Here is a 24,307-nt window from a genome sequence, read left to right on the forward strand (position 1 = left end):
ATCTGTTCAATGCACCTTAGAATGGCTTTCTCAAAAGAAACGTGAGACCAAAGCTGCTGCCAGACGGTATTCAAAATATGTTCAATTTAAGACAAAGCCATTACAACCTTAGAGGGGAAAGCATATACAGGAAATCAACAATCAGAACCAACACCAAACTGAGATGCACTACAGTGGCAGCGGTGGATGTATGGAATAAATTAGATAGGGATTTGAAATTATGTAGAACCTTAACCTTATTTAAAAAAACATTGAAAAGAAGGATGATTTCTTTATATCAAATTAATGAGTGGTGATGCCTGCTATGTTGAGTTGGGTATTTATTTAATTAGTGATTTGATTTGATTTTTTAAGGATGAAGGTAACATGTAGACTGCACCTTTATTTTTAATTTTTTTTTTAATTTCTTGATGAATCTTTGTTATCCCCATGGAGGCAATTTGTTTTACTGTCAGTCTTTTCTCTTACTTCTTGCTTTCATCTCATTACTTTAATTAATCTTTTTGAGGGTAGGCAAATAATAAGCTTTGCTTCAGCCTACACCTTTTTCGGTCTAGATGGTATTTGTATATTGGAAATTTTTTGTAATGTTTTCTTTGAACAGTGTATTCGTTTTCTTGTTGTCATTTGTATCCTTTTTTTGTGATGTCATGACCGAAATAAACAAACAAACCAACAAAGTTGAAAAGCTTGAAAATGAAAATGATACAAAGAACATCAGCAAGTCTATATAAGAATGGCTGAAAAATAATAATAATTAAAGAAGCCAACGTTTTGAAATGGCTTTATCAAAGTCCAATCCAACTAAAACGCAGCAGTGGCACCTTGAAAGATCTGTATAAATAAATCTCCAAAAACCTCAATGAACTGAGGCAATATTCAAACATTCTTCTACATTCATGAGACTGATAAAACTAAAAAACGAGTACTTCAGTTAGCTGCTGATAAAGGAGGATCTAAGAGCTGTTGAATAATGGTTTTGTGCGTCAAAGCTGCGCCCACCCTATGGAATAACAAAATGAGTTATGACCTATTTTCGGAGTGACTTGGAGCTTTGCTGCCACCGTGTGGCCAGAAGGTGTAACCGCAGCGCGCCTGTGTGTGACGTATTATCCGGCCGAGGCGGAAGTGGAGCTCCTCGGGTCCAACATGTCCGCCGCGCTGCCGTGAGGAGGAAACATGGAAGACGTCGGCGTGGAGGAGCTGTCGCAGCTCGAATACCTGTCTCTGGTGTCCAAGGTTTGCACGGAGCTCGATAATCACTTGGGAATAAACGATAAGGATCTAGGTGAGTGTTTAGTACGTTAGATGTGACGACTAAAACCCAGCTAGCGTGTGTATGCTAACTAGCCCGCTGCCTTGTTTACAAACACGTTTGTAAAGTTTGGTAAAGTCCATATTAACTTGATTTGTGACCCTCACGTTCTAAAGTATGTAGTAAGTAAGTACTCGAAGCAGTGAAATGACGGTGGATCTGTGTTAAGTAAGTCCGTTACCATGCCAACCAGTGCTGGTTTTCAGACCTGAAACAGAATCAGAATCAGAAAAGGGTTTATTGCCAAGTTTGTTAACACGCACAAGGAATTTGTTGTGGTGAATGGTGCAACACAATACAAATATATAAGAGATAGAATGTATAAACAGAAATGTACAATATGTTATTAAACTTTTTATTGAAGAAATAAAGTCAGCCATACAGGATATACATAATCGCAGTATCAATATTAATTGATAAATAAAGTAAAGTAAAATACATTTTTCTTTGTTTCTTTTGTACACCATCAGCACCAGTTATCGGTCAACAACAATAGCTACAGAGTCAATATATATATATATATTTACCTCATGTAAACTGTTTGGCCGTCATATATATTTGTGAACAAAACCCTTGGTTGATAACTGTACTGACAATAATAATAATAATACAAATAATATACAATAATAAAACAAAATATAATTGTAAAACAGTAGAATATTGCATCCAAGTATGGCTCTTATAAAAAAAAAAAAAAAAGGAAAGTTAAGAAAAATAGAAAACAAACAGATGAACTGAACTGAGTGGAGTTAGGAACTGGGGTTTCGTTTTAATTATGTATCAATCAATCAAGTTTGATGTTGTGATAAAGCTTATCCAGTTTTCCCAGAGGTTATCAAACTTGTTCCGTTCCTGTCTTAAAAAAAAGGTTAGCTTCTCCATTTTAAAAATATCATGAACTACTTTCAATATGAGGTTTTTAAAGTGCCGGATATGAGTCTGTACAGAAGTTACTTAGGATGTGCGTTAATGTAACGCATAGGGTCAGGATTAGAATCTTTACGTTAATGTAACGTAGAGGGGGGTGGGGGGGCAGCCATCTAAAGTTTATCACTAAATCTGCCTATTACCACCTAAAAAACATTGCTAGAATTAAGGGGTTTCTGTCTAAACAAGACACGGAAAAACGTATTCGTGCATTCATTTTCAGTAGGTTGGATTATTGCAATGGCATCTTTACAGGCCTTGAGGTTCTGGCGCACAGAGCTCTGTAGCGCCGTCGCTACACTGGCTTCCAGTGAGTCAAAGGATAGAGTTTAAAATCTTCCTGCTGGTCTACAAAGCACTGAATGGTCTTGGACCAAAATACATGGTTGATCTGTTAGTTCCTATGAAGCTCCCAGACCCCTGAGGTTCATCTGGATCTGGTTTGTTGTGGTTCCAAAGAACCAGAACCAAGCAAGGTGAGGCAGCATTCACTTATTCTGCTCCTCACCGGTGGAACAAACTTCCTGTAGACCTGAGGTCTGCTCCAACTGTCAGCTCCTTTAAATCAGGGTTAAAAACATTACTGTTTACTGAAGTGTACTCTTAAATTAAATACTTACCTGCTGTACTCTACTGCCCTTATGTTTTCAGCAACTTGCGCTTTTTATTATTTTACCTTCTTTTCTCATAATTCGATTTCATTTTATTTGTTATTTACTGTCTAATTATGTCTTGCCGCTTTTAATGTTGATCTAAAGCACTTTGAATTACCTTGTGTTGAATTGTGCTATATAAATAAACTTGCCTTGCTCGTTGTTGTTGTCGCCTCCTCACAGCGGAGTTCGTCATCAGCCTTGCAGAAAAACAATCCAGCTTTGACGGATTCAAGGCTCTTCTGCTGGAAAATGGAGCAGAATTCACGGTAAGTGGCTCTGCCCCCGCCGTTAGCGGGTGGTTAGACCAGGACTTGGCCCTGGAGGCGTCTCCTGACGTGTGTTGTGTTTGCAGGACTCGCTCATCAGCAACCTGCTCAGGCTCATCCAGACCATGCGACCTCCGTCCCAGGCGTCGGGCAGCAAAGGTAGGTGCTGCTCCCCGCTCTGCTCGCTGCACGGCTCCTCACCACCTCGCCACCTTTCAGAAAAAGAAATAAGGGACCCCCCGATTTCAGCAGCGCACGCGCCAAAAAAAGGGACATCCCCAAAAATTCTAAACTGCATAGAAATGTATTTATTCTATATGAAAAAACAAAATGCTTTGATTTAAAGTTTAAAGTGCTTTAATAGCATTGAAATTGCATGACTGTACAGACAGCCAACCATACTAGCAACTGAAATATCCTCTGCTCCTATGGTAAATATAAATATAGCCTACAGGTGAAGGTCGGAAAATTAGAAGATGGTGTAAAAGTTAATTTATTTCAATAATTCAACTTAAAAGGTGAAACTTATATATTACATAGTCTCATTACATGCAAAGCAAGATATTCTAAGCCTTTATTTGTTAAAATTTTGATGATCGAATTGTTTATAGATTTCATAAAACATTCAAATTTTCTCAGATTTTTTTATTTGGGGGTTTCATAAACTGTGAGCGATAATCATCAAAATTATCACAAATAAAGGTGTGAAATATCTCACTTTGAATGTAGCTGGAAATAATATATTTGTTTCACCTTTAGTTGAATTTACTGAAACGAATAAAGTTTTGCAATGTATTAAAATTTTCCAACCTTTACCTGTATATTATGACATCAATAAATAACAGAGAGCGAACCAACATATGTTGCTGTCTTTAATAAATCCTGTCCTTTATTTTGTTCATTATTGTTAGTTCATTGTTCATGTGTGACAGACGTGCATGGGACAATTGTGAAATACGGAATAAACTGCGTTCCATATTGGTTCAATATGGAACGCAACTTTTAATTCCCAATTACATAATTCTGAATTTCAAGGGACAGGTGGCAAGCCTTCTCACAACTCTTCATGAAAAGGCCAGGCCCACCTGATCTAAACCTTCACTAATACATGTTCCCCTCCTCCAGATTCAGAGACTTCTTCGGCTAAGCCGAGATCAGAAAAGGACAAGTTGAAGGAGCTGTTTCCTGCTCTGTGCAGAGCAAATGATCCCGCACCAAAGGTGTGTCCACTTTATTTGCACAATATTAATAAACATGTGAAGTTGAAGAGTATTGTTATCATGAATGAATGAATGAAAAAAATGTATTGGTCACCACCAAGCATGAACACTTGGGTCACAACCAAAGGGTCGGGGCTGAAGGGCTGATCGATTCATTTAGAATCTGGTCAATAATTTGATTACTTCTGTCCTTATAAACACAGCCACTGTTGGGCTACGTCAGATTCTTGTGGTTTCATGCAATCATTTACATTCTAAACATTTAGTTGCAGCAGTAACTTTCATAAGACATTTTTGACCTTCCATTCTTTACTTTTAATAAAAGGTTTGGCATGAAATTAATAGATTTCATGAACACAGCTTTTTGGTCAGAGTTAAGGTATTAAGTGATACTGGATACAACAAATGTTGACAGTTCTGGACATTATTTATTTGTTTTGTAGCGGCTACTGGATGAAGATGACGTCAAAGTAGCTGCTGATGCAATGAAAGAACTGGAGATGTTTATGCCCAGTGTTAGTGAGAGCGACAGCAAGGGCAGCAAGCACAAGTGAGATGATTTTGTTTTCTTTTTTATGTTTGTGTATGTGAACTTCTATTTTTATAACTATTTTTGTCTTAAGTAGTGGTCGAGACTCACTTTTCTGCCCCTTTCCCCGCTCTCTCTCACAGATCAGATAAAATGAGGCGACACAGCCGAAGTCGCAGCCGAAGCAGGGACAGGGACAGACACAGAGACCGGGACCGAGACAGAGACAGGGATCGAGACAAGGACAGGAAGAGACGGCACCGCTCCCGATCACGTTCGAGATCCAGGTCTCGCTCCAGAGACCGAGACCGGCACAGAGACAGAGACAGAGATCGTGGCAAGAGAAGAGACCGGTCTTCTCGATGGTCTGATCGCTCACCCAGCCCCAGGAAAGAGCAAGAAAAAGACAGAGACGCTGACCGCTGGAAGGACAAACACGTGGACCGCCCTCCTCCCGAGGAGCCTTCTGTCGGGGATATCTACAATGGAAAAATCACCAGCATCATGCAGTTTGGATGTTTTGTTCAGCTGGAGGGATTAAGGTCAGTATTTAATCACATTTATGCGATTGCAGCAACTTTAACCTGAGTTCGGGGAGGCCTACTGGCTTTGGATGAAATTCTTTCCTAGTGATGCACCGATTGTTCGGTAACCGAAATTGTTCGGCCGAAAATGGCAAAAAAACTCTTTCAGTGTTCGGTGGAATAAGTGGGGGAAAAAACCAAACAATTAATAACGGCGTTGTAAAATAAGGAAATAGACTGGCCGCTCCGTCCCGTAACGTAAACTACATAAATCGTTGGCCAACCAAAAACTAACCCCATAAGAATTTTACCTAACATTCACCAGGAGGTGGAACCAAAACAACATAATGCTGGGAAATTAAAAAAATTTCATTTTTTTATGTTCAATAAATATTTTCTACCTTGTAATTTTGTAAAAGATTTTTTTCTTTGAAAAGCATGCCTAAATCAAATGTATTTGATTTATGCAATGGTGAAAATATTGGCAAAATAAATGAAAAACTGCTGAAGAACCATGTTCGGTATTCGGCCAAGTGTTTATTATTTTCGGTTTCGGCCACAAATTTTCATTTCGGTGCATCACTACTCTTTCCTCTTTTAAATATGCTTTCTTTTCAGAGATCAACAGAATATATCATCTGTCAGGAGTTTGAATACATTTAGCTGCACCTGTAAGTCTGTAGGAGGTTGTTTCATTCGGTTGACAAGCTTCTCCACCTGTTTAGAAAACGATGGGAGGGCCTGGTCCACATTTCTGAGCTCCGCAGAGAAGGTCGTGTGGCCAACGTGGCTGACGTTGTCAGCAAAGGCCAGCGGGTTAAAGTCAAGGTGTTGTCCTTCACCGGCTCCAAGACCAGCCTCAGTATGAAGGTAAGAAAACGGGCAGTTTCTTTGAATTAAAACAAAAAAAGAGGAATTAAAGTTTCTGCTCAGCAGCAGCGTTGGATCTTAATTATTCACATATTATTGAATAACGATAATATACTGAAGACGGTAGTTGATGAATGACTATCGAAGTCTAAGCTAGTTATTTTCCACAAGGAATATTTGCTCGACTTTTATCACCACTGGGTTTTATTTAAGGGTTGTTCGTTAAGGACGAAACTCTCAGAACATAAGTGTGAATCTTGGTTCACGTCATTGCCAGGATGTGGACCAGGACACAGGGGAGGACCTTAACCCCAACAGGAGGAGGAACGTAGGCCCAGAAGGAGGGGAGGAGGTCACTATGAGGAACCCGGACCGGCCGACCAACCTGAACCTCGGCCACGCTCCCGAGATGGACCAGGACGACACGCTGGAGCGCAAGAGACTCACCAAGATCTCCGACCCGGAGAAATGGGAGATCAAACAGGTGTGAGATGTTTGTTTCAGGTTGTTATTGGGTTATATTTTGTTTCTTTAAGTAGTCTGAAAAAAAGCAATTTAATAGAAGCAAAAGGCTGATTTAAATGTGGAAGAGCTAGCAAGAATTTTAAAAGAGGCACCTCTAAGCCCCGCCAATTCGGTCCGAATGAAACGGATTGGTCCAGGTCAAGGAAGGGAAAGAACCAATCAGATGCCTTCATTTTAAACCACTAGAGGAGGTGCCACTTTCAAATCTTGCTAGCTCTCAGAAGTTTCATAGAATAACTTTAAATAACCATTTGTTTTAACTTTGTGTCTGGTGGAGATGAAAATAAAACTGTTTGTAAGACGTCTGTCTGGAAAAAGTAAGCAAACATGCAAAGTTTGTTTACTTTTCCTATTATTTACCTGATGATCAAATAGATTTACCCACCACCTAATTGGTGTGTTTAGAATGAAGAATAATTTATTTACAAGGCTTCATCTAAAAAAAAAAAAAAAAAGAAACCCCAGTTTGTTGTTGGGGCATTGAACTTTAAGAGAACTTGAGCTGATTTCTGCGTTCTCAGATGATCGCTGCCAACGTGTTGTCCAAAGAAGAATTCCCTGATTTTGATGACGAGACGGGGATCCTTCCTAAAGTTGATGATGAAGAGGGTGAGGAATGCTTTTATCTTCCTTTCGTGGATATATTCAACACTTCACATTTTTTATGTTAGATACTCTCACATTTTGTTTTTCAAGTGGTCTACAATTTGTTCATTTTTCGTCGTAGCTCATGTGATTTTTGGGAGTGGGCCGCTTCCTCACAGTCTGTGTTTCTTGTCATGCAGATGAAGACTTGGAAATTGAGTTGGTTGAGGAGGAACCCCCGTTTCTGAGAGGACACACGAAGCAAAGCATGGACATGAGCCCCGTCAAGATCGTCAAGGTACACTCCGATTTCATTTACTGAGTTAAAGGGAAAGCATACTTATTAGGACTAAAGCTGTGCAACGGGCAGAAAAGGGCAGAAAAATGCTATCCTAAATATCATATGTGTGTGTGTTGTATGAAAATAGAGGGATGGATGAGGAGAAATGCTCACGTTGGCATGGCTTAGATTAAATCAGACTGTTTGAATAAACTTGCGTTGTCTTGTTTTTAAAAAATGGCAATACAAATTAAAAAGTTGGTGCAACAGCCAGCCCAGACCTCACCAGAATGATTTATTTTCCCTTAATGTTATGCCGTGTGAAGAACAGACCTTAATTTATCTACATCAGATCTTTTTCTGTGGTAGCGTGGGATTTTTTTTAAATTTATTTATTTTTTACTTTATTTGTATTTTAGTTTTTATAGTAACACAAATATAACACAGATGTACATGCTGATGAACATATGAACAGACAGGATACCAGGGTCGGCACAATAGAGTTTGTCTTTTCTGAGTTAATTTCTTGTTTTCTGTGTTACTTTTCCAACATTTCCACAGAGAGTAAAGGTGACAGGAGGCTTCAATAGGAGTGTGATTTGAATTCAGTCCATATCCTCCTTAGTCCATATTACTCTTGAGCACATAGTTTGCCTTAATATCTGATAAATAGGTGACAAAAAAATAATAATAATGAGGTGCATGTTGTAGTAATTGTTAAAGGAAAGAAAGAAAATGTTCATAATATGTTAACATAGGGCTGTGCGATTAATCGATTTTAAATCAAAATTGGATTTATTAATCAAAATCGATGTTAAAAAAGGAAAATCGGAAAATCGATTTTCCTTTTTTGCAGCTGGCTGCATTACAGACGGAGCTCGTCTAGTCATCTTTGTTTGGTCAAGAAAATTGTAAATGTTGTCACTTTACTAAACTCAAGGAGGATTTACAGTATCTTTCAGTTGCACTTCATTCCCAATAGGGAAATTTGTTTGCTATTTTTCTCTAAAAATAAAGATAAAATATTTGAAACAATTCATTCCATTGTCTTTTGTAGTTTTACCAAAAAAATCGAAATCGAAAATCGGGTTTTCAGAGAAAAAAATCGTGATTTTATTTTTGTCCAAAATCGCCCAGCCCTATGTTAACATAAAAGGTCTTCTTTTACAACATTCATGTGCATCACTCATTTGTACCAATACTCCTTTACAATTGTTACCCACTCTCTTTTTGTTGGTGGTTCTTTGGGCAGCGTGTGATTTTTTTTTATTTTTTTTGTATCTAATTTGATATTCTCTGGTTGGGATGAAGGCGTAGAGTATTGATTGATCAGTCGTTTCCCCGTGTTCCCCACAGAACCCGGATGGGTCTCTGTCTCAGGCGGCCATGATGCAGAGCGCTCTGGCGAAAGAGAGACGAGAGCTGAAGCAAGCGGCGCGGGAGGCAGAGATGGACTCCATCCCCATGGGGCTGAACAAACACTGGGTCGACCCGCTGCCAGACGGTTAGTAATCCATTAGACACGCTCATCAAGTCATATACGCTGCTGATTCTCAAGATATCTGCCTTCTTAAATGTAGGATTTCCATTATCTTAAACTTTTGTTTTTAAAGTTTATTGAAAAGTGTATCTCTTTGGGTTTTTTATTTATTTATAAATATCAAATTGAATTACTAGTGTAGCCAGTATGTTAATCCCCGCGTTATAAGAAGCGTAATCCAGTCCGAAGCAGACGAAAGACTTTCTTCATGCTGTCAGACAGCAGCCTCGGGCCTGCCAGCGCTGGAGATGCTTATCTGGCTTCCTTCAGCCTCCCATCTGGCCGGATGAAATCATCTCGCCATGGTTCAGAGTTTCTGTATGCCCTCACTGGCCCCAAGGTGGTCTAAACAGTTTCCATGAGATGGCATTATCCTTCCATCCTACCATATCCCCCCTGAAAAGGCTGTGATGTCACCGTTTAGTGTTTATTTTCCTCCCTTCTTCCCTTCCTCTGTTATCAAGTGGCCTTAAACACTGTCTTCTTTTACAGTTGATGGTAGGCAGATTGCTGCCAACATGAGAGGCATTGGCATGATGCCCAATGACATCCCAGAGTGGAAGAAACATGCTTTTGGAGGGAACAAAGCGTCCTATGGAAAGAAGACGCAGCTCTCTATCCTGGAGCAGAGGGAGAGCCTCCCCATCTACAAGCTGAAAGAGCAGCTCATTCAGGTTCCTGTCCATCAAAGCCCTCCTGACATGTCGAAAACAAACAAAACAATACAAATATATATACAAACACACACACATACAGCACTTAAGCAGACCTTACAGATCCACCAACATGCTCAAAACGGAGTAGGAATGAAGTAACCACTTATCGAGTCCTACCCCTGAATCTTACATACATTCTTACATATAATAAGACGAGTTTCAATAAGCTTACTTATAAATAACCCATACCTACTTTAATAACTGTTCTATACCGTGATATAATATTCAATTATATGTATATATAAATATAGTCAAAATCAAACAAATCAAGGCAAACAAAAAAAACAAACAACACCCATCATTTAGTTGTGCTTCTATGTATGTATGTATGTACTAATAGAAGTAATTATAATGCATAGTATTACATTATCATTACTTTACTATAATAATACAATGTAATAGAGAACAATAGACAGCAATGGTATAACAATATACTTATATAATATACAATATAGCTATGAGTAGATATGCTATATATACATTGGTTCATATATTTAGCTCCAATTATATACATAAAAATTACTATAAATCTATATATCAACATATCTACATATAACTATTAATCAATATATATTAATAGAGATATAGATACACAAATACTGTACGTATGATAAATAATAATACATTGAGATTGTGGTTATCCCTTAGCTGACACCTGTTGACTTGTGTCCGTCAGGCTGTTCATGACAACCAGATTCTGATCGTGATTGGCGAGACGGGCTCTGGGAAGACGACCCAGATCACCCAGTACCTGGCGGAGGCCGGGTACACCACCCGGGGGAAGATCGGCTGCACCCAGCCCCGTCGTGTGGCCGCCATGTCGGTGGCCAAGAGAGTCTCTGAGGAGTACGGTTGCTGTCTGGGTCAAGAGGTGAGTTAAAGCCGTTTAACGTTAGCCCTTTAATCACTTGTTGCCTGTAACGTACTCTTAATTCTAGAGACACAATACATTTTTTTAGTTTTTTTTTGTTACGGGGACTTCTGATACTGAACTGCTGAATCAATTTATTACAAATACTAACCGATCAGGCAATCGTTGGTACATCATTTCAATAAGCTAAGATACTGCCATCATATGGAGGGCAGTAAATCTGGATTCATCTAAACATTTGAGCCTTTTTCCATCATTCAGTGATCAGTCTTTACATTTCCTGTCAATTGAAGACTTAAGTCATCCCACCGTTTAGTCCCAACACAGTGCTAATTTGCATTACACTACTTTTATTAAGCATTGCGATGAAAGCGGGTTTGATCGTTTTGCCTAAACTTTTAAGCAATCATCCAACGTTATTTGTTCCAGTGACCACAGCTCACAGTCTCGTGAGTTGTTTTGTTAGCTTGATGCAGATCAATAATTTCACTTCTGAAACAGTTACAGTGTGATGTGTCTTTGCTGTGATTGTTCAGTTAGGGTTTAATAACTCGTTTCCTTTCAAGTTCAGGTCTTGTTTAGTTGTCTCATATAATTTCAAGTAATTACAGTGAAATTCTTATGTACCTTCGGTCAAATCAAACAATAAAACACAAATAAAAACAATAAGAACATTTAAAAGCAATATAAGAGGTAGAAATAGGTTTGAAATTCTAATACAGTGCAATGAACTGGGTGCAAGTAACTAAGCGGGTCAGATGGGAGGCTTGAATCCAGGCGGTGAATAGTTCTGGTCCAGGAAGAGCATGCAAGTGATCAGAATGTGGTGTTAATAGATAAATGAACTCCAACCGGTCATCCACACCAATGTCGTTTTTTAAGATGCAGCTGCAGTTACGTTTTAGGTCCTAGTTGCTACGAGAAGCCACGGGATTTAAGAGCCTTCACAATACATTTTCAGTTGGTTTCCATGACGTCGGCCCAGACTACACGGTGGAGCCTTTTCACATTTGTCCTGTTTGTTCTGTGCAGGTGGGTTACACCATCCGTTTTGAGGACTGCACCAGCCCCGAGACGGTTATCAAGTACATGACGGACGGTATGCTGCTGAGAGAGTGTTTGATCGACTCTGAACTGGGCCAGTACGCCATCATCATGCTGGATGAAGCCCACGAGAGGACAATCCACACGGATGTTCTGTTTGGGCTCCTCAAGAAGGTAAGCCAGCGCGACAACAGGTCTCCTGTTTTCATTTTACCTCAAAGTGGAGAACAACAGACTAAGTTTCACGGCTCTGTGAATCCCGTGTGACTGGGAAAGGGAGGGCAACCTGCAGCGATGTATCTCATCCCCTCAATGCAGAATATCTGCTGTTACCATCAGGACGGAGGTATAGGGTACCGGCTCTGCGGACCACCCGGGCCCAAAGATCTTTTATACCCTCTAGTACAGGGGTCGGCAACCCGCGACTCTAGAGCCGCATGCGGCTCTTTAGCGCCGCCCTAGTGGCTCCCTGGAGCTTTTTCAAAAATGTTTGACCTTTTTTCTCTCTTTTTTTTTCCTTTTTTCTCTTTTTTTCTTCCTTTTTCCTTTCCTTTTTTAATCTCCACATTTGGACTCTTTTCTCGACATTTCGACTTTTTTCTCGACATTTCGACTTTTTTCTCAAAATTTTGACTTTTTTTTCTCAACATTTCAACTTTTTTCTCGAAATTTTGACTTTTTTCTCAACATTTTGACTTTTTTCTCAACATTCATCTATCGCCTTTCGCCATTTGTCTTCATTCTAAGGCTTATACAAGACTTTTCATTTTTTGCGGCTCCAGACATATTTGTTTTTTGTGCTTTTGGTCCAATATGGCTCTTTCAACATTTTGGGTTGCCGACCCCTGCTCTAGTATATCTAGTCTAGGACTTCGCGTGGGCGTGAACCCCCGCGAAGTCCATATATTTATGTTAATGTACACCTCGAAGGGCATTATCCCGCTTATACCACGGTCACTTACCAAAAAACATAAATATTAAATCAGTTATTCATGCTTTAATGTCTTTTCAGTTGAAATCATTCATTTTATAACAAGCCACGGCTGAGCGGCTGAGCGGACTATTTAATCTCTCGTCTGCAGCCGTTGTAACCTGGTAAATTAAGTTTTTTTAACAAGCCATAACTCAGTTTCCATGGTAACACCTGAGGGTCTGACTAATACCTGGAACAATCACTACCGTCCCATAAGGTCCTTATGCAACGGACACAGTGTTGACTTCTCCAGTAACGAGGACGGACCAGAGATACGACTTAGCAACGGGAGATCAGTAACAAACAGTGAATATATTTGTTTCAAAGAATCAAAGTCCACAGATAGTTTCCTAAATCGATTTATTAAGCTACATATATGATCAACCATTCAAAAAAATAAACGTTTCATTAAGTTACAAATATCAATCATTCAAATAAATAAACGTTTCATTAAGCTACAAATATCAATCATATCACTCATGTCACCGTCCTGCTGTAGCCGGCTCTTCTCTGAATCTCCGTTGCCGTGGTTACCACCTGGCAGTTGATCCAGCGCAATGATATTAAAGATATCAGGCTATTTGACCGAACTTGTTTTCTAGGTGTAGGTTATCACTTTTAATGAACACCTGCCAGCCAATCAGAATCGAGTATTCACACAGACCGTGGTATGTTATTGTATAGTGTTGTAATATACTGCACTTAGTCGTTCTATGACGAATTGTCTTGTATATTGTTCTGTTTTATGTTTTGTATTCTGACTGCCACAGATGCAAAAATAATTTCTGAAAGGACAATAAATTAATACTAACAGGAACTATTTCCTGAGCATTTCTTTGTTTTCTGTTTGTACTCAGACCGTACAGAAGCGCACGGATATGAAGCTGATCGTAACTTCAGCTACGCTCGACGCCGTCAAATTCTCCCAGTATTTCTACGAAGCACCAATCTTCACCATCCCAGGCAGGACGTATCCCGTGGAGGTTCTCTACACCAAGGAGCCCGAGACGGACTACCTGGATGCCAGCCTCATCACCGTCATGCAGATCCACCTGACGGAGCCTCCAGGTGAGTCTCTGACAGAAACACACGCACGCGGCTCCTTCGGCAGACTCCTAACACTCCCCCGTGTGTATGTCCTCTCCGCTCAGGTGACATCCTGGTCTTCTTAACGGGTCAGGAAGAGATTGACACCGCCTGTGAGATCCTGTACGAGAGGATGAAGTCCCTTGGACCTGACGTTCCTGAACTCATCATCCTGCCAGTTTACTCTGCGTTGCCCAGTGAGATGCAGACCAGGATCTTTGACCCTGCACCCCCAGGCAGCCGAAAGGTACCGCTTCTCTCTGTTAAGACGCTTTTCCACTAGAACCTACTCGGCTCGACTCAACTCGGCCTGGTTTCTTTTCCATAACAATTCAGCACCTGGAGCAGAAGTAGGAGGTTGGAGCGAAGCTGCTGTGACGTATTTGATTGTGTATCTAAATGAAGAAGACAACACTAAAGATGTAGAACCTGGAGGAGATGATAGATGTGCTGCTGGGTCTGTGACTTGTGTTCCATATCAAGTTAAAAAATTAGTGAAAGAAGCTTCAAGCGGAGACGCTTTTTTTGTTTGTTTGTCTCTGTGCTGCTGAAAAGTCAGCTGGAGCCGTGAGCAGCTATGAAGTGACAGAGCTCCTGGTGGATCTGGTCGTTCCTTATCACTCGTCTAGATCCATTTTTAATTCTCTCCTCAGCCACCAGGTTTATGAACATCTGCACCTCAGAGTTGGATCACCAAACAGACTTTTGCTGCCATTGCCTGTCGAATAAAATGAACAAGAAACCGTCAGAGTCGCTCTTTCGATGATGTCACATCCTGACTCAGACGTCTGACTCCAACCCCCCGACCAATCGGTGGCCTGTAGTGTGATGACGTCAGATGCAGCCGACTCAGCCGCTTAGAACCTCAGCAGAATAGATACAGAAGAGTATCTACTCGGCACGTTAGACCCCTAGTGGAAAAGAACCAAGGCGAGGCGAGTCGGGCTGAGTAGGTACTAGTAGAAAAGCGCCATTAGTAATCTAACATGATGCTGATGCTTTACTAAAAATGTATTCCAGACCCGTCTTAAGTAGTTTTCATGGGTGTTTGGCATCGCTGGTACCAGCGAGTTTGCAACGCCTGCTGTTCACATCTGCTTATGTAGTTATCTCTGCCGGGCACTAGCTGGCCATTCTGTCTGTCTCTCCTTTCTCTGTTCTTCATTTTCCCTGTCTGTCCTCTTTTCCTGCTCTGCCCAGTCTGTCCTCCGACAGGAGGATTCCCCTTATGATCCAGGTCCTGCTCAAGGTTTCTTCCCTCCTAAAGGGGAGTTTTTCTTGCCACTGTTTGGCTTAAGGTTTTTCGCCCACTAGGGGAGTTTTTACCTGCCGGTGTTTGTTATGTTTATGTAATAATTGCTCGGGGGTCATGTTCTGGGTCTCTGGAAAGATCCTAAAGACTAAACATGCACCGATTGATCGGCAACCAATCGGTATCGGCCGATTATGCCCCTATCGGTTTTGTTCTCACAATATTAGTTAAAAGCAGGCCAATCCGATGAAGTTTACAACAACAACCCGCCCCCGGTGCGTGTGTTCCCACATCTCAGACCCAGGTCTCCTAAGGGGGCGTGACCGGCTTCGTCAGTACAGGAGTTTTACAATGTCTGAAAAGGACAAAAAATTAGCAATTTGCAAAGTGTGTGGAAAGGAAATACCCCGAGGATGAATGTTATCAGCTTTTTTGTGTTGAAATTCTTTTATAAGACATTTGAAAGTTTCTCACATCATGGAGTATATTGAGTTTTCAAAGTTGCCGCCAAGGCAGAGAAAGAGAAGGAGCAACGCGGCTAACTCCGCTGAACGTAACAGAGACCTATAAACGACAGCAACAACAGCAAGAAAAATAAAGAACTACATCGTAAGGTGATGGATTCATATGCCTTGATCATCAGCTGCTTTCTGTTTTAGAAGACATCGGGTTTAAACGCGACATTAGCTGCTTGGATCCCGGTATGTGCTGCCGAGTCGTAAATATTTCGCTGATGAATATCCGCCAGAGTTATACCAACTATATACAGTCACATCCAACCCTAACCTTAACCCTTATGCAGGACGACAGTCGTGTCAGTCGCTTCACGGGTGACATTTGGAGTTCTAGTGTGAAGAGTTGCACTTCACTACAAGGGTTTCCTCACACACGGTGGATGCTATCGCTAAAGTTTTCACAAAGCTTAATAATACATAAATTCATTTTTTATTTTAAGATTTAGTTCCTTTTTCCACAGGAAAACTAAGGTTTATAGTTTACTTAATTAATTAAGAGAGTGACATGTCTGCTGTTGTGTGTGTTGTACACATTTATTACCACAGTAATATGGAGCTAGAACAGTCTCATAATTCACAAATGCACAGGACAAGTTTTACAAATGCACGGACCGATTTGCAAATACACACACCGTTTCACACGTGCACAGGACAAGTTTTACAAATGCACAGACCGATTTGCAAATACACACACTGTTTCACACGTGCACAGAACAATTCACACGTGCGTAGGACAAGATACACAAATGTATTTTTGATGCACACACAAATATAACCTGATTTACACATGTTTTTTTGTCTGTGAGCTGCGCTGGATTTGTGTGTGAGTTTTGAGACTCTCCTGACGTGACAAGATCCACACGTAGGTTTTTTTTAACACGGAAGGATCTGCAACCAATCAGATTAAAGGGGCGGATACACCTGCTGTTAGAGCTGCGTTAGCGCTGGTTTGTCGGGCTGATCAACCAGAGCCGTCAGGAGACTGCACTCCAAGTCCTGCCGATGCAGCAGCTGATGAGAAACAGCGGAGATATATATATATTTGAACTACAGTCTTTCAGGAGAACAAGCCTGTTGACGGGGGTGAATATTGCTGCAGTCTCGTTCTGGCTCTGGCCGTGGGTGGCGCTGGTCCCGGTCAGACCAGCTGACCAGGGACCAGACACGGAGGTCAGAAACAAGCAGCTGTTATCCTCACATTTATGATGTGACATCGCCACCACACAGAGACAAACATGTGTCAAAACAGCGGTGGCAGATCAACACATTCCCGGTGCAGATAGAGTCATGCATGGGAAGATGCAGCCGTGATGATGCTGGTCGGGGTTTAGTCCACCGATCATCAAACATCTGAGCTGATACAGAGGTTCTTCGGTTATCAGTCGACTGATACCGACGTTACTCCAGATATTTGGGTAAATTAATCTCCTGACATGCGCGTGCTGCTCCACCTGGCCGCTGCTGCTCGTGAGCTGCAGCGCAGCAGCTCTCTGCTGTCTGTCTGGTTCTGAGATGAATCAGCGGGACAGTAATACTTCGTGAAACCAAACGGAGCAAATATATAAAAATCTCCGCTGTTTTTCATCATCAGTTGCTGCATCGGCAGGACTTGGAGTGCAGTCTCCTGACGGCTCTGGTTGATCAGCCCGACAAACCAGCGCTAACGCAGCTCTAACAGCAGGTGTATCCGCCCCTTTAATCTGATTGGTTGCAGATCCTTCCGTGTTAAAAAAAACCTACGTGTGGATCTTGTCACGTCAGGAGAGTCTCAAAACTCACACACAAATCCAGCGCAGCTCACAGACAAAAAAACATGTGTAAATCAGGTTATATTTGTGTGTGCATCAAAAATACATTTGTGTATCTTGTCCTACGCACGTGTGAATTGTTCTGTGCACGTGTGAAACAGTGTGTGTATTTGCAAATCGGTCTGTGCATTTGTAAAACTTGTCCTGTGCACGTGTGAAACGGTGTGTGTATTTGCAAATCGGTCCGTGCATTTGTAAAACTTGTCCTGTGCATTTGTGAATTATGAGACTGTTCTAGCTCCATACAGTAAAGCTTAAGCTAGTAAGCTACACGAGTCCAAGTCGTCTCTAAGAATCTCTAGAGCGTGAAATATTGCACTTTGCCTCAGCCTGAAATAAAACAGTCAATTCATGATACTTTCTCATCTCATAATTTTTATACCTAATAATACAATGTCAGTGTTGTGTACATGAGACAACAATATTGAAGAATTTATGGATTTCACGCTGTGATCGGTGATCTGCAATATCGGGATCGGCAGATACTGATTTTGGTAATCGGTGATCGGCCCTCAAAAGCCTGATCGGTGCATCTCTAGTAAAGACAACTTGAATTGAATTGAAACGCAAATATAAAATGGCTTTTGTTCCCTTCTTCAGGTTGTTATTGCTACAAACATCGCAGAGACGTCTCTGACCATCGATGGAATCTATTACGTCGTGGACCCCGGCTTTGTCAAGCAGAAAGTGTACAACTCTAAGACTGGCATTGATCAGCTGGTGGTGACTCCCATCTCGCAGGTACTACGACTTGCATTTCTACAGCAAAATAAATATATATATATTTTTTTATCGGGGTGCTGAGATGAATCAGGCGATAACGGTTGGTTTGGATTTCAGGCCCAGGCCAAGCAGAGGGCGGGTCGTGCAGGAAGAACCGGCCCCGGCAAGTGTTACAGGCTGTACACGGAGAGAGCGTACAGGGATGAGATGCTGACGACCAACGTGCCGGAGATCCAGAGAACCAACCTGGCCAGCACTGTGCTGTCTCTGAAGGTTCGTCTCTAAGAGTTCCCCTCGCTCTGAGCGGGAGCTGGTGTCGGCCAAGTTCAGTATGTTCAGATTCATCAAAGGTACAGAGTAGAGGGCTGCGTTGGGATTGGGTCCCGCAAATCTCGCCGGAGATCGGGATGTAGCCTAGCGACAAGATGGAAATCAATGACGTGGAAAAGAACCTCAAACAAGGTCTTTACAAGACAAGGCAAGTCAGATATTTGGAGAAACTGCGTTTAGGGTCTGTGGCGCATCTTGGAAGAGAGACGCAGGGATTGGGAACGCAGTCTGTCAGCAGCTTTCTCTTCCTCCACAGCAATATAATGGCCAAGGGATTCATTTGTTAAATTAATTTGTTTAAATTGTCAACTTTGTTCATTTTATGTTATTTATTAGTGTTATTTGAGCCATTCACAGCCTACGCTCATTGATATATCCCTGTGAGGAACCAGAGCGGCCCCCCCACGTACAAGGGGACAAGGCAAAACTCGACCTGGGTGAAGAGGTGTAAAAAAAAAAAACCTTGCAGAGCGTAGAATGCCAAAAAATAAGGCTTTTTATTGTGTGCCAAAAAGCAAAAAAACCTACAGGCGAAGGCAAAAACAGTATTCTGAAAAAATGGCACATGGGGCATAGCCTGTCAGCCAGCTACCTCCATTCAGCAGACTCCCTTCTGGTATGCAGCTGCTGTTTATAAACCCAGGCAGGGTGGAGAGGTTGATTGGACACAGGTGTGCCACAATCAGCAGAACCAGGCACACCTGTGTGCTGCTCCCCCGCAGACCACGCCCAATCCTCCACTCTGCCACACACATTAAAAAAAAGTCTGGTGATGGTGAGAAGGGGAGGGGTTGCTCACTTTCTCACAATCCCCAATCACATAATTGATGCGTGTGTGAAAGGCAAAATAGCTTGTGCGATGATGAATTTGCATCTAATCTTCAGTCAGGTGGCCTATGAACTGTCAATTATCCATCAAGCTCCACAATGATCATGTTAACATTAAATCAGATAGATTTGTCTGGGACAACATTTCTCTTGCGGGACGAGAGCAGATACAAAATCAGTGCATGTCTATTATTGTGCGGGCATGAACTCTGAGTTTTGCGGGAGCACATGGGAGTGTAACGGTGATGGTCGGAAATTCAGCGGGATGAAGAAAACAGTCCCGCGCAGGGCTCTAGTACAGAGAGTAAACCGTTATTGACTCTGTGGTGTCTCCACCAGGCCATGGGCATCAACGACCTGCTGTCCTTCGACTTCATGGACGCGCCTCCCATGGAGACTCTGATCACAGCCATGGAGCAGCTCTACACCCTGGGGGCGCTGGACGACGAGGGCCTGCTCACCCGGCTGGGTAGAAGGGTGAGGACGCTTTTACTTGTTCCCCTCGGCTGGAGAAATGCACTCCAAAATATTGACATCACTACTCGTGTCTTGAAAAGGAAACAACAGGAAAGAAGGGCGTTTGCTTGAATGATAATTGCAAACTGTTGTCTCCCAGATGGCGGAGTTTCCTCTGGAGCCCATGCTGTGCAAGATGCTGATCATGTCCGTCCATCTGGGCTGCAGTGAGGAGATGCTGACCATCGTGTCCATGCTCTCTGTGCAGAACGTCTTCTACAGGCCTAAGGTACAGTAATCCCTCGCTAGAACGCCGTTCACTTTTCACGGTCTCGCTGCTTCACGGATTTGCATTGTGCATTGTGTTCTGCATTCTGATTGGCTAAATACAGGGTCTGCATTGACGTGACTTCCCCACTGGACCACGCCCCCTTACTCGCACTGAGTGGCAAAATACAAGACGGGATAACAGCCAATTATGGGCTTAAATTAAAGGCAGTGGGACTTGACAGTGACCCGTACAGTTACCCCAAGAACCAGTGGTCCATGGACATTAATATTTGGCCACAAATCGAGTTTCCTGATATTTATATACTTAATTTCTACGCCGGGGAAATACACGAAGCAAAGCTTGAAGGCATTTAAGCACTTCCTGTGAAGCACTTTGGTTGTGGCTCAGCCGTTTGTATATGTGCTATACAAATAAAATTTGACTTGACATACTAAAGTCTTGACGCTTGGTCCTACTTCAAGGCAGGATTTGTTGGTGAAATTAAAGTAATGAGGACACTGAACTTTATGATTTGACCGTTTAACGTTAGCTACCCAAAGATCCAACATTACCTGATACAAAATGGGAACCGCAAATCCACGTTTCGGTGCCTGGAATCCAGTTGTTTCTGCAAATTGCAGCGATCCATGTGTCAATAACGTTGGTCGCTTAGCAACAGTGCTGAGAACGGCCAATGAGCTTCAGCGAGCAGCTCAAGAACGGGACCCTTTGATGAATCGTTCATTACAGTTCTCAGATATAATCGATGGTTGCATGTCGGTTTATAAGAATCTTTTTGGCCAGAAGAAAAAAGAGCGACAACGACCCATAACTATGTTCTTCTCTCGAAAAAACACTCCTGCACCGCGAGCTTTAGAAGAAAAAGATGCTACAGAGCGAGTCAGGATGCAGCGACAGTCAGAGCAGTGAACTACGCGCCAGTCACAATTTGTCCTACTGTACAGAATCATTTTTCATTTTCTCCGTTCAAATCCAATTACTCGGGTCGCAGTGGGGCTGATCTCTGCTATTTGATCCCTTGTATAATAATTGTAAAAAAAAAAAAAAAAAGAAGTTACTTTGCGGATTTCACTTACGGGTTCTTTTTGGAACAAAGCCCCCACGAAAAACCAGGGATTACTGTAAATACGAGAGATGTTTCTGTCGAGACCTTTAAAACTCCTGCGCTCAAGAGGAAGCAGAGTTTTCTAGAATTGCTCTGTTTTGTGTCCCAGGACAAGCAGGCCTTGGCCGACCAGAAGAAAGCCAAGTTCCACCAGCCGGAGGGAGACCACCTGACCCTGCTGGCCGTCTACAACTCCTGGAAGAACAACAAGTTCTCCAACCCGTGGTGCTACGAGAACTTCATCCAGGCCCGCTCCCTCCGGAGAGCTCAGGACATCCGCAAGCAGATGCTGGGCATCATGGACAGGTAGAGCTCACCCACAGTCACATGACAGGTGAACCAGGAGGACTCCCACTGTATAACTGATCCCTCTTCCTCTTCAGACATAAACTGGACGTGGTCTCTTGCGGCAAAGCGACAGTACGAGTGCAGAAAGCCATCTGCAGTGGTTTCTTCAGAAATGCAGCCAAGAAGGATCCTCAGGAGGGCTACAGGACCCTGATAGACCAGCAGGTGGTTTACATCCACCCCTCCAGCGCGCTCTTCAACCGCCAGCCTGAATGGTACGAACACACCGCACTACTAAAGTGGCTTTCGTCAACGAAAATTATGACTAAATATCATCGTCAATGAACCTTTATCACCTGAGGGAGACGAGACGCAACGGAAATGATGGTCATGTGTAATTAAATATATAATTAGGGCTAGGAATTGATTCAAATGTCAAGAATCGACTCGATTCCGATTATCACGATTTGATCCGATTCGATTCCGATATTGATTTGGGTTAGTGTTATTAGCTGTTGCATGATTTATATGACTGTGTAGTTATACAACATATTAATACTAGTATAATATTGAGATTCAACAGCAAGTATTGGCAGCTAATGATGCTGTAAGGACCAATCACCTCCCAGAATGCTGATATAACTGCTTTCAGAAACATCGTGTGGGTCAGAATTATCAAACAGATCCAGGGCAGCAAACAGAGAAGGATGAAATCAGTTTCATTTTTTCCCACGTTCCGTTTTTATTTTTTCCATTTTCGGTCTATTTCGGTTTTTGATTTTTGAGAATTTGATTTTTAGCATTTTATGCAATTGTAACCCCAAGAAAGTATATAAAGTAATGAAATATAGACAATTTATGCAATTATAACTGAAAACTTTAATGTTTTCATACCTTTAAACATATTATTCTCTTGTCCAACAAAACATTCCTTTTTTTGGCATAAACCAAAAAATACCAAAAGTTGTAATGTAATGTTGAAAAAAAATTGATCTTTAGATATATGAATCGATTTTTAGGAATTAATATGAGAATCGATTTAGAATCGGAAAATCTTTTTTTTTTTTTTTAATTTTCAATTTTTTTCAATTTTGTCGGATTCCAGCCGAAACGTGGATTTGCGGTTCCCATTTTGTATCAGGTAATGTTGGATTTTCGGGTAGCTAACGTTAAACGGTCAAATCATAAAGTTCGGTGTCCTCATTACTTTAATTTCTACAACAAATCCTGCCTTGAAGTAGGACCAAGGGTCAAGACATTTGTAAGCCTTCAAGCTTTGCTACGTGTATTTCCCCGGCGTAGAAATTAAGTACATATAAATATCAGGAAACTTGATTCGTGGCCAAATATTAATGTCCATGGACCACTGGTTCTTCAGGTAACTGTACGGGTCACTGTCAAGTCCAACTGCCTTTAATTTAAGCCCATAATCATCTGTTATTCCATCTTCTCCACTAGTTGCAGCCATTTTTGCTGAAATTTGCCACTCGAGTAAGGGTCCAGTGGGGAAGTGACGTCAATGCAGACCCTCTATTGTAAAATGGGTTTGGCTAAATACAATCTTTGACTAAAACTAGACTAAAATGGTACTGGACAATTCTGACTAAAATAAGACTAAAATGCTCAGACCTTTTAGTCGACTGAAACTTGACACGACTAAAAGGAGAATGAACGTGACTAAAACTAAAATGATAGCTTGACCCAAAGACTAGAGACTAAAACTAGAATTGAAACAGGCTGACAGAAACAACACTAGTCTCTACACATCTGAAGAGGAAGTGGATGGGTATCTAACTTGTTTTGTTCCTTTCTCCCAGGGTTGTGTACCACGAGTTGGTGCTGACCACCAAGGAGTACATGCGGGAGGTGACCACCATCGACCCCCGCTGGCTGGTGGAGTTTTCTCCGGCCTTCTTCAAGGTGTCTGACCCCACGCGCCTCAGCAAGCAGAAGAAGCAGCAGCGCCTGGAGCCGCTGTACAACCGCTACGAGGAGCCCAACGCCTGGAGGATCTCCCGCGCCTTCAGGCGCCGCTAACGTGGCGTGATGTCATAGCGTACTGGACGCGGCTGGTTGAAGGGTTCCAATCAACTCTGAGCCGTTGGTCACTCCTTTTAAAGCTCTTAGCACGTAAACATCCCAGATTCCCCGTCATGTCTGAGTTCATGCAGGAACTTGCATGTGAGTCTCTAAAAGCAACTTAACATGTCACGAGATCAGTTACAAAAGAAAACCTGGAGACAGATGTTTCACAGACTTCAGGGGAGATTTTTCTTTTTTAAAACAGCGGCCTATTTATTTCTTTTCTGTAAATTGTAGTCTCAATTTGACCCAATTAAGAACCTGAGGGATTTTTAGTCTGCGTTCTACTGAACTTTTACCATAAAAACATAGTTCAACACGTCTTATGTCTTTTGTAAAATAACTTCATTCGTCAGTGGGCCAATGAAATGATTAAAAAGTTTGATTAAAAAGCTGTGAATTGTTCTCTTTTCTGACCCGGGCCTTTGTGCTGCTTGAGGTTCTTATAACATGTAGTTAAATGTAACCAATACTGTAATATTAACGTTAATGGGGGGATTTAAGAACTAAAATAGTTTGGTCTGAGGCTCCTACAGGACTAGAGACGACCCGCTCAAAAACCCAGAAACTGGGATGTTTCTGGTACTTCAGAGTTCCAGGCTGCTGTGAATTCACAGACCCAGACCAGAGCGGGTTTAGGAGCTAATCCTTGTTTATTTTCATCCATTGCTATTTGGAGGAGGCATGAAGCTTTTGCTCGT

At 41.8% G+C, this 24,307-nt stretch overlaps 1 protein-coding gene across 1 annotated transcript; it reads left to right on the forward strand.

Moving 5' to 3' along the window:
- Window positions 1-1,129: 1,129 nt before the first annotated feature.
- On the forward strand, window positions 1,130-24,009 carry dhx8 (DEAH (Asp-Glu-Ala-His) box polypeptide 8). Its single transcript, XM_061708965.1, has 23 exons — window positions 1,130-1,288; window positions 3,079-3,164; window positions 3,251-3,323; window positions 4,290-4,384; window positions 4,828-4,934; window positions 5,057-5,455; window positions 6,163-6,307; window positions 6,585-6,791; window positions 7,354-7,441; window positions 7,618-7,715; window positions 9,054-9,201; window positions 9,730-9,911; window positions 10,630-10,824; window positions 11,857-12,042; window positions 13,699-13,909; window positions 13,993-14,174; window positions 18,103-18,243; window positions 18,343-18,498; window positions 19,723-19,860; window positions 20,000-20,128; window positions 21,346-21,542; window positions 21,620-21,799; window positions 23,342-24,009. Exons 1-23 carry the CDS (start codon window positions 1,180-1,182, stop codon window positions 23,559-23,561), a joined length of 3,672 nt encoding a protein of 1,223 aa, XP_061564949.1. The 5' UTR covers window positions 1,130-1,179; the 3' UTR covers window positions 23,562-24,009.
- Window positions 24,010-24,307: the final 298 nt, after the last annotated feature.

The sequence above is a fragment of the Cololabis saira genome, chromosome 19 (genome assembly GCF_033807715.1).
Source record: "Cololabis saira isolate AMF1-May2022 chromosome 19, fColSai1.1, whole genome shotgun sequence".
Taxonomy (NCBI): Eukaryota; Metazoa; Chordata; class Actinopteri; order Beloniformes; family Belonidae; genus Cololabis; species Cololabis saira.